General features: G+C 40.8%; 1 protein-coding gene across 2 annotated transcripts in view; it reads right to left on the bottom strand.

The window, feature by feature from the left end:
- The window catches only part of agrn (agrin), a 276,576-nt gene that overhangs the window by 91,955 nt on the left and 169,051 nt on the right, over positions 1-15,570 (bottom strand). For both annotated transcript variants that reach the window (XM_085393643.1, XM_085393644.1), the window contains one exon: positions 541-765. In XM_085393643.1, the coding sequence (XP_085249769.1) occupies positions 541-765 (225 nt within the window). The remainder of the gene's footprint in view (positions 1-540; positions 766-15,570) is intronic.

Raw genomic sequence — 15,570 nt, forward strand, 5'->3', positions numbered from 1 at the left:
TAAAAAGAGCTAAATAGTCGAGCGCCTTGAGAGTAAACAACAATTGCCTGATGAGAACAAGGATGAGCCAAAAACAACACAAAAAACTGCTCTTAAAACCTATTTAAAGAAAACATCAATCTGCACCGTAGGAGAACCTGTGTGGGGAAAAGCAACCTGAATGAATTAGAGAATTAGAGTGGAGGTGTGCCTTAAATAAGCAGGGTATGTGATAGAGGAACACAAGAGGAAGAGGTAGGAAACAGTGGAAAGGGAAGAAAAGGTTTTCTGACAATTTAAAACAAAAAATCTCAACAAAAATGACATTTTCACCATTGGAAATGTAATTTTTGATACTATCAGGGTTTTTTTTTGTATTTCCATATTTTGCAACAATTTATATTTGATAGTGTGACTCTGGGACATCTCCCTGCTACAGCAAAATAGGGCGGAGTTGGGTTGGGAAAGAAAATAAACTGTGATGGGAACTCTTCAATATTACCTGTGCTCAAAATCAGTGTTACAAAAAACAGAAACACAGAAAACACAACGAGAGCTTACCGCAGTGTCCTTGGTACTGCACACGAATGTTCTTCTTGTTCTTGCAGGCATGCTGATGGAGCTCGCACTCATTCACGTAGTCCTTTCCATCACTACCACACACTACTTGCTTGGGCTTGCCCTCGCAGCCGAGGGGGCACATGCACTTTGCAGACAAGCCATCTGAAGACTGGACACAGGTGCTGCCGTAGCTGCAGGCCACCTCGGTACAGGGATCCTTCAGAGCTGCAGGAAGGGGCAGACATAAAAACAAGCTTTAGTCAAAAGCAAAAGGGGCTCTTGCACTGAAGAGCACGTCTGTCAAGCGCTAATACGTCACAGTGCTCGCCGCTACAGTACACTGGAGTGCATCACAAATGACAGGCCACCTTATTCAAGTGGCTTTCGGTGCACTTTTACAAGCGCTGCCTAGTTATTCTGAGGTTTGAAGAACTACTTGACACCCCTGGGTAAAGATGCACTGCCACAGCTATCTACTAGTACAAACAAGTTTCATTTCACAGAGTAGTGTGAATTGGATTAGAAGCTTTGCATTCACAACACATTCTGTGTCGCTACGCTCAAGCATGCTTTAATCGGCACAGCTGAAAAGCGACCCTTGAATATTTACCTTTCCATAAATTAGACCAAGTGAGAGCAGGGAAGAGGGGTATTCCTCCCTCGTGAGGAATTTGTTTCCATCCTAATTAAGCAGCACGCCACTTGCCGCTGAGCGACGTACCCCAATCCGAGGAGAAGGTGCAACTTTTAATTTTGCCTTTGTGCGCCATCAACGGGGGCTTTTCTCGGGCCTCATATGCTCAACAAAAGGCAGCTGTGAGATTACAATCGCTGTCTTCTCACAGCATGATACATATTTATGACTGTCACAGACAAACATGCTTTCCCATGAGAGAGAAGCGCGGCATCGGCAGCCCTCTCATTTCCTAAGTCCACCACTTTTAGAATAAATATTTACCAATGTCTGATATTATCCCCGCTTTTGTTACAAGCAACATCGATGAATTTAATTTAAAGCGGGAGTGTATATATTGAATCGCAAACTCTGTGCGTCTCGCTTTGTTTTTTTGTGTGCGTTTTTTTCTTTACTCCTCAGACAAGAGCAGAGCGTGTTTCAAATTTGCCTTCTTTCTTTTCTACCTTTTTTGAAAATTCAATACCTGCCTCCGGGATGAAATGGCACTGCCTTGTTAATAAGAGACTGGAATGTGTGCAGAGATATATTATGGATGTGTAAGAAGACAGGAGAGCTATGAGGAGTGCTCCTGATCAAAGCGTACCCCCCCTCCCTCGCCTTCCTCGTCTTTATGACACATCCCCACCACCCTCCTTTCTTTTCTTTTTCTCTTTTTTTTGCTCTTTCCTGTCAAGTTCTTTTGAGGTTTGGTGCGTTAGGCGCTTTAATGAACACTTTTTCCCCCTCCCCATTTTATATTTGAGCTGTATCGCAGCAGGAACTTTGAAACCGACTCTAATTTACAAGTAACTTCAAGATAAAGTACGATCAAGTAATTGCATCTCTAACTAAAAGAGACTCGTAGAAAATGACTCACTGAAATCATAAATCATTACTGGAAATCATAGGTCATTGTGAGGCGATGATGACTTAATGGCTGCTCATGCGAAACAGATAGCAATTGTGATGCTTGGCCTCCGCTGTGTGTCTAATCACATGAACAATGAAACGCTGATGACTTGTGGGAACGGAGCCGCTATAAAAACCTTGTTGTATCTGCCGGAGCAGGTAAAAGGTCATGTTAAATCACAGTTGCAGCAATTATACGCGAGCTACTTTCAGTGCACATGCACAAACTACTGTGTTACCCAGCATATGCTATGAGTTCGCCTGCTTAATAATCGTAGGGTTGAAGGTGCAATCTCGGGCTCCTCTGAGAAAATATACATGCTGTAAGTGAGCTCAAAGAATGATCCAGCAATCAGAGAGTAGTTTGTCTGGCTTTGGCACGTTCTACTCGATTCAGAGGAGCTGATGCTGAGGTAGTAAAGCCCTATCTGGAAGTTTGATATCCAACTTCTCCAGTGTTTTGGAAAGAGATGTGGAGTCTGAAGTCTGAGCATCAGGATAAAAGCATCAGCTGTTATTCAACTTTCATCATTAGCATCCTGTTCCCCATTTTTACACATATAAGGCAAGCTGAATAAGCTAGAACAAAAACCCAAATAACCAAGGATAGTGAATGACTTAACTCCCATTTGATCCATCAGCTTATGTCATCTAATAATGATAAAGCATGACGAACCATGAATTGGTGCACTCATACTGCTGTGGGCTGTGGGAAATAAGCCCTTGGATGTTTCCTTCTCCCTTCTCTTTTGCTCACACCTACCCCAAAGTCACAAGAGCAGAGGTTCAACTTTGAGCCCCTCCTGTACATCTGATAAAAGGTACAAGCCACAGCAGAATCCCACAAACCGCAAAAAGAAGACCGCAGCAATCACACTGCAATTTGTCCAGGGCTTGTACAATCAAGTTTCTTCAGGTAGCTGTGGCTCAGGATGTACAGTCGGTCATTCACTATTCATAAGAGCTGTTACACGATCCCGAAGCGTCCTTGGATAAGATGCTGAACCCCACAGTAGCACTGGTGTATGATGGATGAATGGGTGAATGTGGCTCTTGTAGTTTGGTCAGTGAGACTAGAAACATACTATATAAGTGCTAGTCCATTTAGCGTGTTGTTTTGATAGACCTGCTGTTGGGAATGGGAGTTGTTTTCTGACAAGAAGTCGTACCTTGTCAGAATGCTCACTTCTTCTATAAAATAGTGGTTGTTAAGGGGTTGCAGTCACATCTAAAGAAGAGTAGGAGAAAGACGAGAAAGAAACCCAGTGATTCCCCCTTTCCTTAGAGTAAACAGCATCCTCGTAGCACTTCTTGATCTCATTAAATAATAGCCTGGGCTTTCTCTCCCTCCCCAACCTCCCCTTCCTCCAAGCAAATCTGGCGTGTTGACAGGCAAGAAGGGGTGGAGGCGATAGTAAGGGGCACGAGAGCTAGGTAGAACAGGAAGGAGAGGTGGGGGCGCTTGATTTGAATGCTAACAGGGGCCGATTTGGATACGACGCACAGCCTCGATGGGGCGTTAGTGCAGATAAGCTTTCCTTCTCAGACTCAGACAAGCAGGCAAATTGCCTGGGCGAATGTGATCGGTGTAACAAGCTCAAATAAAAAAAAAAGAAAGACAGAAAAAAGCATGCTCGCCATAGCAAACTACATGGAGTTTTTACTTATATTTTCTAATCATTTCTCAGGTGAAAAGTGGCAACAAAAAAGCAAAGAGGAGAAAGAGGAAAGGTAAAAAGTCAGTAAATTAGAATGATCCTTGCTGCCAATTAGATCACTCTCCCTCGCTAGAGTGAATCTCAGCATGGTCTGGGCTGCTAGGATAATGAGGGGGAAAAACCCATAAGGATACACAGAGACAAGTGACACTAAAGCACTGGCATTCCAGCACAAACACAGTGAGAGATGGCATATGATTAGGGAACAAGAGGACACCCCAAAAGAAAAGCAAACATCCTGGGGCCCAATTAATAGAATAATGCTTTATAGATTTAAATGTTTAAAAGACTTTTAAAGGAGACAAAACTCTGGTTTATTTACACTTGAGACACTGCGTTTTCTAAAAATGGACTCGTTCCTGTCAGTCCATCACAGCTAGACCTGGATTTGATTGGCTCCTTTCACAGAACAATTGCTCCCCCCCTTTCTTCTAATCACAAGCATGCAGCATTTGTGTGGACAGGCCTCCTTCAAAATTCTGCACTCAGCAGGTTTGCTTCATTTAAACCACAGGACTGGCATTGTCTGGCATTGTGGGATGCATTGTAACTGAACTACCTATGTGCCTAATTGCGAATTCATGTGCTGTGGGAAATTCTGAATACACACCGTCACAAATCAACACTTGATCAACTCTGCAACTTGCTCTTTTAACGCCAAGTGGATTTCAAATTGGGATAACAATTTGTCTAATTGTGACGTGCTGCGCTGTGCTGGATATGCAGAAGTTAGTTAGTTAATAATTGATTAGCACTGCCCACATTTAAGGTGTGTGTTTCTCAAACTGAAAACTATGCAGTGCTGCAGGAACATAAAATCAATGCAAGGTGGGCAAAAAGGGTACAAGAGAAAAAAAAATGCAAATTTGCCATTTTTCTCTACTCGTTCTGAGCTGAAATTGAGCATGTTGAGAAGTGTACATTTCTGAGAACTGGAAGCTTTTTTTTTCCTTTTTATTGTTCTGCATGCATGGAAATTAACTTTCTATCAAACTGCATTAATGCATAATGTTGAGAATAACAACAACAACTGTGAAGCAAATCCTTTTGCACTCCTGGCTGTAGTTAAGTGTAGAAGCTGCTGACATGTTGGGTGGCACTTTGTAGCAGCTTAACTATAATATGTGAAGTCTCTTACAGAGCTAAAGCTAAGCTATAGCTTAAGTGGTATTGTTTTCACCTTCTGAGCCCGTGCGCTTGTGTGTTTGCATGTTATCGTGGAAAAGTGCAGTTACGCAGACACGTAGTGTAGTGAGAACTACCACTAGGGCAGTTCGGAGTAGTTTAGCAGGTGTTTGTATGTCTGTCTGTCTGCGATGTCTTCCAGAAAAGTGGAGCAGAGGGGTTTTGGAGAATGGGGATTACAGTGATCCTCTCCCTCCTCATCTCTCCCTCTGGCAGTCAGCAGACTTTCCAGGCAGGTGGGGAGCTCCACTTCTCTGATCCACTGTTTTGTGCTGTAGTTTATTAATGCTTCATTAGGGACACGGAGCTGTCAGTGCCGTGCTGGCTTTACTTGATACCCCGCTGCCACGAAACCAGACGCACACCAGATGCGTGCGCAAGTGTGGGGAGAGTCATATATGCCAGTGCACGTTTGGAGGCAACCATGGAGTTCAGATAAGTCTGCAAGTGAGTTTGTGATATGTATGCATGTGTACCTGTATGTGTGTGTGTGTGTGCTGTGCTTCCTGTTGTGCTGGTAGTGATAAGGGAGGTATGGGGCTGAAGCTAATCAAATGCAATGATGCGATGGAGGGGGAGCTCGGCAGTGTGTGTTCTAATCAAGAACCCTCGTACACCCATCAACAGCAGGAGAAGAAGAAGCAGAGAGGGAGCGACAGTGAGACAAAAACAAGTTACAAGGGGACTGAGTTAAAACACTATGGAGAAAGTCTGACAAAGAAAAATGCAGCAATAGAAAACAAATGTAATTCAGAGGCAAAGTTACACATTTAGGTTTTTTTTTTTTACTTCTTTGGGCAAAGCTACAGTTCCTACTTTCCAGTTTTATACTGAGACAAGCTTTACACACCGTGACCCCCACTTTCATCCATAAAACTGCACCAACTAACATTTTGATGTCTGAATTATAACCCAACTCTGTGGAGTACATCAAAATAAATTGCTTATACCTCAAACATAAAATGTTTAAATGGGAAGTATATCACTTTAATGTCGTGCCTTTAAATGGTAAAAAAGACAGTCAAACAAGATGACTGGTATTGATTTTTTAATCTCAGTCATGACAAAAAAACAATTAGCTATCTCAACCAAAATCCTGAAATACTAAAATAAAATAAAGTTGTGTGTATAATTTCCTTGACATTTAGCCAGTTTCGCTGCTGCTTATCATGGATTAACGATGCCGGGCCAACCAAGCTGGTATACAAGAGTAATGTAGTAATTCAAATGCATAAGTATCTTTGTAAGTATATAGTAAAAACTATTATATTATAAACTATTATAACTATACTTAAAAATAACCCCACAGTACTAAAAGACAAACTGGGCATGTGAAATTCAGAAGGAGCACAACAATGGGCACTTGGTGTTGTTTGAACAAAGACAAAGCAGGCAGGGAAAGAAAGGAAGTTGAACAAAAAAACCAAAAAACAGACAGTAGATGAAGAGGTGGTGAGGAACTAGTAAAAGAGAAGTGTGTAGAAGGGAGATAAGGGAAAGGGTCAGAATGGGAGAAAGAAAGCAACGGCGTGGAATGGTCAAAAAATCAACAGACAAGATCGACAAAAACTGAAATCCAAGAACTAAATATGGATGAGAATCTGCAGCCAGATACCCAAAGCAAGTGGTGAGGAGCAGGAGGCAGGGACTGAGGCAAGGCCAAAGGATTAACAGTCCTACACACCTCTCCAACACGCTTTCCAGACACACACACACACACTTCGTTCCCTCTGCTGTGAGGCCAATGGCTGGAAGATGATTCTTTGTGTTTGATGTAGTTCTTCAAAGCGCTCCACTGAACTGCAGCTGTTGCTCTCTTTTACACGCTTTGCTGTTTTACCCTTGAGAATGGAAAACGAACCACAAAAAGCCCTCATCATGCTCCAGTCGTCGGCCACACACACAATCAAGAAGTGGAGCTTGTGAGTACAGTATGTCTAAGCAGATTTTTAACCAAAGGTCTTACGACAGTTTAGCTTAGTTTAGTTTAATTTAGGTTAGTTTGATTTAGAAAGATCCCCATTAGCTGTCGCGATACGCAGCTATTCGTCCTGCGGTCATAAAATCTCAGTTGCTGCTCTTTTAAATCAATATTTAAGAAAAAAAATATGAATGTAAAAACAGAGGATAAAATACAAAAAATGTCACAATGCTTGATTTTTGGAACCATAGCTGTCATTTACTGCTGGCAGATATCTTACGCTTGGAAAATGCAGTAAAGCACAGGTGGGGTGTTGAAATGACAACACAGGCCCCATTTATTCTGCTGAGTGACAGAAAGAAGGTGGGATGGGATTAAATCGCCCGGGTATGGCATTTATGACAAACACACACACAGATGCACAGGTCTTTTAAAAGGACAGCACACAATTTAACAGCAACAACAACAACAACAACAACAAAAAACACTTAAATTCTTCAGTTAAATATCAACGAATATTAACACGCTCATTTAAATAGCACCATTTGATGAAAACCCAGAGGCACATTAAATCCTTCCACCAACTTATCGTGTGCATCATAATTGGAAGCATCGAAATGCTTTTTCCAAACTAACAAAATGTGCTTGGGAGAGGGAAAAGCTCCCGTTACTCGACTGGGAGATCAGAGGTGAGATACAGAACGGCAGCCCTGCAGCCAATCTAGTGTCCAAAACGGCTGATTGTGCTACATAACACGATGCGGAGGACTTTTCAGAATGCAAACAAATGCCTTTGGCTATTCAGTGCAACGCAACAAGCTGTAAACACAGCGATTATATATGTTATCCACTCATAATAATGTTGAAGGTGCCCTAAGCGCACTGCTAAAGGAGTCCACGAATGGCTGCACATCATGTGTCAAACCATCAAGACGTTGTGACAACTCACTTTACTTTAGCCCTGTAATCTACATAAACAAGCTGAAAGAGATAAAAGGTAAAAAGAAAAGACAAACACTGGCTGATGGGCAGTTTCTTTAACCTCACGGCCTCTCTGTCCCCTTAATAGCCTATGGGAAAAAGCCTGTATTACCTATTGGCAAGCTGTCAGTGCTTGTACCAGGAGTTGTTTCTCTTGGATTAAGGCCTTTTGAAAGCAACAAAGAAGATCTTGGTGCCAAAATAAGTTGGGGAGTGTAGCCGGAGGCACTATTAACTGCTTCTCTGTTTACCTCTTTAAGGCCAGGAGCCCACATAATCAATAATGTATTCATGTGGTTTTTAAGTGTTGAGCTCTACACCAGGCACCTCAGGATCAAAAGCACCAAAAAAACAACAACAAAAAAACCTGGTTAGACTCACCATACTGAGCACATAAATGCTTAAATTAAAAGATTAAGTAGGGTAGTCCTAAATGAATTTCTTCTAATTGCACTACATTCAATATTTTTGAGTTTCTGTGAGATTTTCTTCCTTTGTGAGTTAGTAAAACTGATTGTTTTTAACTGCTAAAGTATAATTTAACTCTACTTGTTTCTACTGCAGTCTCTGGTTTCCTATTAATAGTGTAGGATCATGACTGTGAGTGTCAGGAAGGTTATGAGTGCGCAGTCAGTCAATTACAGATACCGTGCACGCTCTATCATGCTGTGTTGTTCTATGTGGTAAGGATGTAATTTGTATGCCTTCATATTAGAATAGCAAACCTGTGACACTACGAGTGAAGCGGGTTGCAGAGTTCATGACGATCTCCACGTTAGCAAAGATAGAAGCATGCAGGGTGATGCTCTGCTCACTGTAAAAATCCCTCACCACATACGTTTTATGAATGACAAAAGTTATGATCGTATTCAATAAATTGCATTTTAGAAAGTAAGTAAGAAAATTATAATGCAACGCTGTTTTTTAAATACAAAAATTCAAAGAACATGACAAAACAAGTCACATTAACAAAGTTATTCATGTCGTAGCTCCAAAATGTGGCGGTGTACACATCTGAATAACAAACAAAAAGTCCGTTTCAATAGGAGACAAAAATCTCCTGGGGGCTACGTCAGGAAGTGAAGAGCATCCTGTGTGAAAGTCTACCACGGAGCTAGCCGCTGTGGCGACCCCTTGTGAATAAGGTAGCTAAGAAAATGATGGAAGTTGAGGTAATAGGCACTGTGAATTAAATATAATCAAATACTACAAATAAAATGTAATTAGATTATTTAAATGCTAATTACATTACAGCCAGTTGGGTTCTGTCAGTATTTGGAGACTTGGGGTCTGAATTGTGTCCTGAAACTGAGTTTTGCATTCAGAATATCCCCTCTGGCCCCAGAAAGAGGTATAAAGACTCATGTGGGCTAAGTAGTGCATATGCCACAAATTTCCTTTCATTAGCTTCTGATTAACTGGAGCTGGTGGTGGTGGGGAGCCAAAATCACTACTGATGTTCAGTGAGGCATTGGCTAATCATGCTTGGCCTTTGCTATCAAAAAACTTGCTAATGACCGGTAGCTGCTGGGGGCGAAATGCAGTTCAGAGCTGCTGAAAAGTCCCTTACAGTGGGTGTTTGGTCTTCAGTACAAACACAGGCACATCTGCGTGAAGACATACAGTGTCAGCACATTCTTCACCTGAATGCAGGATAAGCTCAAAGTGCGATAGTGCATGCTGCATTATCTCTTTTTTCAATAGTCACACTTAAATAAACATCAATGTAAGAGTTCTCTGTCACCGGCTGATAAAGGAGCAAATAAATCTAAAGCCATATCATGAAAGCAGTTTAAAGTCAGCAGTTCCCAGGCTGGGTGCTGAAGCTGTGTGGTGACTAACAATAAAAATTTGAGCTCACTTTGCTTTATTCTCATTAACTCCTGAAAGCAGATCCAAAAACTGTTAATATTAAGCAAATAAGAAGATCTCACAGTTCACAGTTCATAACCTGCCTACAAATAGACATAAGCCACAATATTTAGAACCCAGCACATTAAGCTTTTATTTCCAATAACTAACTGAGACAATCAGTCAATTACTATCTATTGTATGTGATATCTATATTAAAGCTAAAGAACAGGGGGAAAAATGAAGACACACCACATCAGTGACTTCTTTGCACTGAGGATTTTGGCTTAATTAGGAAAAATAACAACGAGTTAACTTTAATACTAAAAAAGCATCTTTATGAACACACAATCAGATAAACCTGCTCAAGGTGACATGCCCATTTCAGCCTTCCAATATAGGACCCTATTTAACATGACAACAATTTAAATTTTGATAAGGCTGCAGGAGGAAGAGAGAGTGCGCATGAAAGTGGAGCAGAAGAACTGACATTTATTTAGAACAAACAGTAGATGGAAATAACTTGGATTTATTCTCTCTCTTTTCTGGTAAGCATTATTACTGCAGGCAGGGACTGTGTGTGTGTGTGTGTGTGTACGTGAGCCATTTATTCTAATTGTGAGGAAAATTGAAAGCCATAGAACACAAACACATTTTACGGAATGAAGGTATATTGGCCTGTCCTTACAATTTTCACAAAGCTGGAATGAAGTTAAGGTGAATGAGGAAAACGATAAAAAAAAAAAAAGGCCGCATTTGCCAGAGAAAAGTCATATGGGTTAGCCTCAGCGGTCAAGTGGTCGTGGCGAATGAGATAAAACTGAACTATTTGGTTCACTAAAAAGCAGCATTTTAATTTGCTTGTATTACTGCTGAAAAAAACAAACAAAAGAAAACTTGATTCCAAGTGAGGAAACAGAACGGGGAGGAAGTGTTCAAAAATGGGCAACCAAGGAAAAACAGAGAACACTATTATTTCCTTGACGTATAAGCAATTCAGTGTGAAATATTTTCTACACGAAATCATGCAGTCACAGAGTTACAGGAACTCTAGTGCCACTAGAAAACACTTACAGCTTAATTGCAAGGTTTCAGGCAGAAACGGGAAAATCATTTTTAAAAATGCCACTTTTAGCAGCTAAAACAACAGAATAAAAATAACAGTTTTAAACTTTGCAACTAATTGTTATTTTGCTTGTTGCCTTTTGTTTTTCTGATGGATCATTTTAAAGTTACAGTCCATTAGGTGTTCATGGAAACCAACTGTGTTTTCACAATAGCTGTTTTATGCATTTCCTTCTTCTGTTCTGTGATTATCTACTCATAATAGAAGTTACTGGTAGAGTCTGCCATTGGCACATGCCACTGCCACGAGGGGCTTAGAGTAAATGATGAATAGATTCATTATTACTGTTTTTGTTGGCTTCTCTTGACTGCTCTTTGCAATTAACTGACGGCCGTCTTGTACATCCTATTTAGCACTAAAAAGAACTGGACTGCTTTTATTATGAAGCATCGTGGCTTTTATGATGATATGTCACCAAGTGGCGCTGTCATATAAATCTTTTTGAACCATGAACAGTGGGATTAACAGCTGCAGGCAACAAGCTGCACACTTCCAACTCATCGACAAGGTCACCGAGTCCTCTGGCTGAGCCATGTTCTCGGCATTTCCTATGATTTAAGAGAATCTCATGAAATGGATGGAAATTTGCACATTACTACCTTGTAATTGTCACTTGTGGCTGTTTTACCGATGAAGATGTATGTGTAGTCTCGTCATAAATTTCTAAACGCAGAAATCATTTGATGTCTTTCCTCCACTAAAAAGCCACGAAGCGCCCTTTACTGCCTACTTGTCCATTTTCAACTATTTCTGCCATTCACTAATATTGATCCGCAAATTGATTACCAATGGATGATAGAGTAGTGCATGCAAATTTTGCATATACAACATTTTTGGCAAGATTAAGACAACGTATAGTGTATATGCCCCAGATCCTTTATGAACACTGAATACTGAGCACTTAAAATCCTGAGGACAATAGACTGCTGGATTTCTTTCCTCCCACTCAGTTAAGCACATTCACATTCTAACCCAGGCCTAACCGTGTCTGATTAGGTCGCTAACATGAAGACCAGTAGGACTCTGGTTCCTGACGACCTTGATCGATAACCACTGCGCTACATCATCTCAGCTTTGAGGCGACACAATGCCAGTTGATTCCCGAACAAGACTGCGTCTAAGTGGCCAGCACCTTGTTGAGAAAAAAGGTAAAACTTTGAAAAGTTACAACCCTGATTGCTCATTTTACATCAGTGGTGCTTTGATTTACAATCAATCACCCAGTGAAGGCAAGGAGTATCTAATTTGCCCTCCACTGCAACAATGTGAACACAGCATTACTCTGGGGAGTGGATGCAGTCGATGGACAGACCTTAAATAAGCAGCGAGGCAGGAGTGGGTGAACAGTAATGAAGGAACCTTGTATGAAGGTGCTGTGTGTAAACAGGGAATACAGTGTAGATATACATGCACAAGACTGACATTTTCTACAGTACTGTGCACATGTCTTGAGCTACCCCTCATTTCTTTATATCTGGCTTGGAGAAGCAATTTACTGAACCACGTGCAAACATGTGCACACATGCATACATGGAAATACAGTGTAAGGCAAACAGGCAATTTTACAATTTTAATGAGCTCCAAAGTCAATATTTGCTATGCTCATCTTTATTCTTCAACTCGTTCAGGTAAGCCTTCTTGTCATTTCTTCAAGTAGCCTTCAGGAACAGTTCTCCAGGGCTTTTCAAGGACTTTCAGATACTGTTCCAAATGCTGCAGTTTTTTCAGACAGGTCACTTGTTCTTTTGTCCTCCACTTGTCCACTTTCTTTAAATGTTTTAAGGACAGGCTGCACACCGTGCCGAGATATGCCAGGTTTTTGGCTAATAGCTCTTTGGGAATCACCTAGCTCGTGCAAAAATAATGATTTATTCCTGACAAACTGTGTCATCTCTGACATTTCTCATAGATTTAACTAAAGATACTGGAACAAATTAGGTGATTTTGAAGTGGTTCAACAATTAAAAAGCATTTCTGGTTAAGTACAAGAACTGAAACAGCAGCCAAAGAAAAGCCTGGGGATCTATTGCTCAACGCCACCTTAAAAAATGACTCCTTGTTTAAAACTCTGACTCAGTGGTAGAAAGAAATAACAAGATTATCCATATTCTATTTCTGATAATGTGTTCCTGTACATACATTAATATAAAACGAGTAATAATCTGAAACATGTATTAAATAAAGCAGTTATCCTATTCAATCCACGCTGCGATCCTTTAATGATGATTGTGAATAAGCGATCTTTTTGTTGTTGTTGTTGTTGTAGTATGCCACAGAATCAAAGCCAACGCAGAGAGAAACAAATATTCTTTAGAAATCCGTCTCCTGTCACTTGTCGTCATTCTTGTTCCGCGCGAAATGAAATAAAATATCCGCTATTGTCGGCTGAGCTGGTAGTTATCCTCATATTTTTCAGCACCGCTCCGCTTTTATTATTTTCACTCCATTCCATCTCTCACCAAGCATACACAGTGAAAATAACAAATAACAATGTATTATTCAGGAGAAGCCAAATGCATAAATACATTAAAAAGTCTCAAAACACAACCCCTTGTCTGGGATTAAGCAGGTGTATGTGGATATGGATGTGTGTACATAATCGGTGTTTTGCCTGCAGATTTCAAAGAGGTGAGCACTGGAGAAAGAGCGAGCGAGAGATGAAGCAGAAGACGGGATTTGTCTTACAAGTATCAGTGGTTGCAGACGAGTGGAACAGCAAGTAAAGATGGATAGAGAAATTCCAAGCACAGCCCATTATCATTTCTTTATGTGTGTGTGTGTGTGTGCTGATAACAAGAATGTATATTTTTCAGTCTATCGGTTTGCAAAACGCCTGCAGTGTGTGTATATTTCACTAAATATGCCTTTGTGTGCGTGTTTATGTACTATCAGTAAACACACACACACACACACAGAGTCCGTCAGGTTGTGCATATTATGGTTATGAATGCCAAGCAAGAGTCAATGCCCCAGGGAAATGAAAGCACGAAAGCTGAGTTATTTACAATGACCTCTCGCCCTGTGTGTCTGTTAGTGTGTGCGCATAAATGTGTTCACCGATAACCCCGGAGAAATTTGATTACTTTCCGCATTTGTGTCTCTGTGCAGACTTGTTACTACTGATGAGAATATCAGCAAGACACGGAAAAAAGAGAGAAAAAAAAAAGAAACGATTTTTGTCGTGAAGCCTCTGAGTGAAAAAGGAAGGAGACGAGGGAACGCCCAGAAAATGAGTGAAGGCGAAGGAGAAGAAGTAAGGGGTGCGTGACTAAGTCCTCTGTGGCGGAGTTAACGGTGAGCAAATGAAGGAGAAGTGAAAAAAAGAGAGGCTTGAGGAACTATGGAGTGATGTAGAAGAAGGAACAGCGAGGCAAAATGCATGAAAAGAATAAAGGACGGAAGGAAAAAGAAAAGGAATATTTAAAAAAAAGTAACAAGGACAATAAGGATTAAAGACAGAAAGAAAGACGGGAGGAATACTGGTGAGATGAAGGGACAGGGATCCAAAACAGGGAAGCAATGAGCACTGGAGAAACAGCGTGGAGGTAAAGATGGCTTCAGTCAGTTTGACTGCAGAATTCTGTTATCTGCTTCGGCAAAGCCAGAAGTCATCTTCAGCATCTACGGCTATTACCACCAGCCCATTGTTACAGAGGCTGACCGGGCATGTCACCGGGGTAACAAAGGAAATCGTCTTAGCATGAGCAAAATAAAGTAAAAAAAATGGGGGTGAAGGAGGAGTGAAGCAGGCTGGCCTTCATCTCCTCCCTCTCCAGCTCTGCTCTAAAATTAGGATTTATTTGCTTGCAGAGGATTTTCACAAACCTCCTCTCCTGGCCAGCTTTGGCCCCAACGTGGGAAGATAAATCAGGGCTTTACCTGGCCCAGCCCAGACACCTTAACAATCGGCCAGACCAACAAAAGACAAAAGACCAATGAGCTTAGGTCATTTTCTTTGATTCCCTCTCTGAACAATGGTTTAGGAGCAAAAGGGAGATGTGAAGAGGAATGGAAACAATGTGTTGGCCCGCATGTCAGATTCAAATAACAATGGTTTTTCTGATTTCTTGCATGATCCCAAACAACATAAAGAATTTCTTACACATACGCAGTATTGTGCAGATGTCTTGATCCTTATTTCTTTAGATTTTAGTAGCAAATTAGGAAACGGGTGCATTGATTTACTGAAAAATGTGCATATATAGTATATAAGGCAAAAAGAGAGTTTGTACAGTTCTAAAAACATCTTTATTCTTCAACGCAGTCTCTCTTGGACAAGCTTTTGTAATGTCTGTAGGTAGTCTCGAGGAAAAGTTCTCCAGGTTCTTGAAACACATTCAAAGCTCTTCTTTGGTTGTTGCCATCCAACAGTGTTTATTATGAAGTTTCACAATGACCCGGAGGGTACTCTAATAATAAATGATAAATGTTCTTTTCTCTTTTTGAGTAAAATAAGGTTTGCATTCCAAAATAAACAAGAGATTTTTGAAAAAGCAAAAGTGCTTAATTAAAAAATAACGCAAAGGTGTATTTTAAGCTTCCCCTTTTCTCCTTTTCCCATAACTACATTTAACATGTAAACCCGCTCAGCTTCAACCCCACTTCTGCATCTCCTCTCCTCTTGGGAGTTTTCTGTTTTCACACACGCTCTGAATAAACGATT

Source organism: Rhamphochromis longiceps, linkage group LG20 (assembly GCF_057381845.1).
Source record: "Rhamphochromis longiceps isolate RC_006_pf linkage group LG20, R_longiceps_female_GT1.1, whole genome shotgun sequence".
NCBI classification, from domain to species: domain Eukaryota; kingdom Metazoa; phylum Chordata; class Actinopteri; order Cichliformes; family Cichlidae; genus Rhamphochromis; species Rhamphochromis longiceps.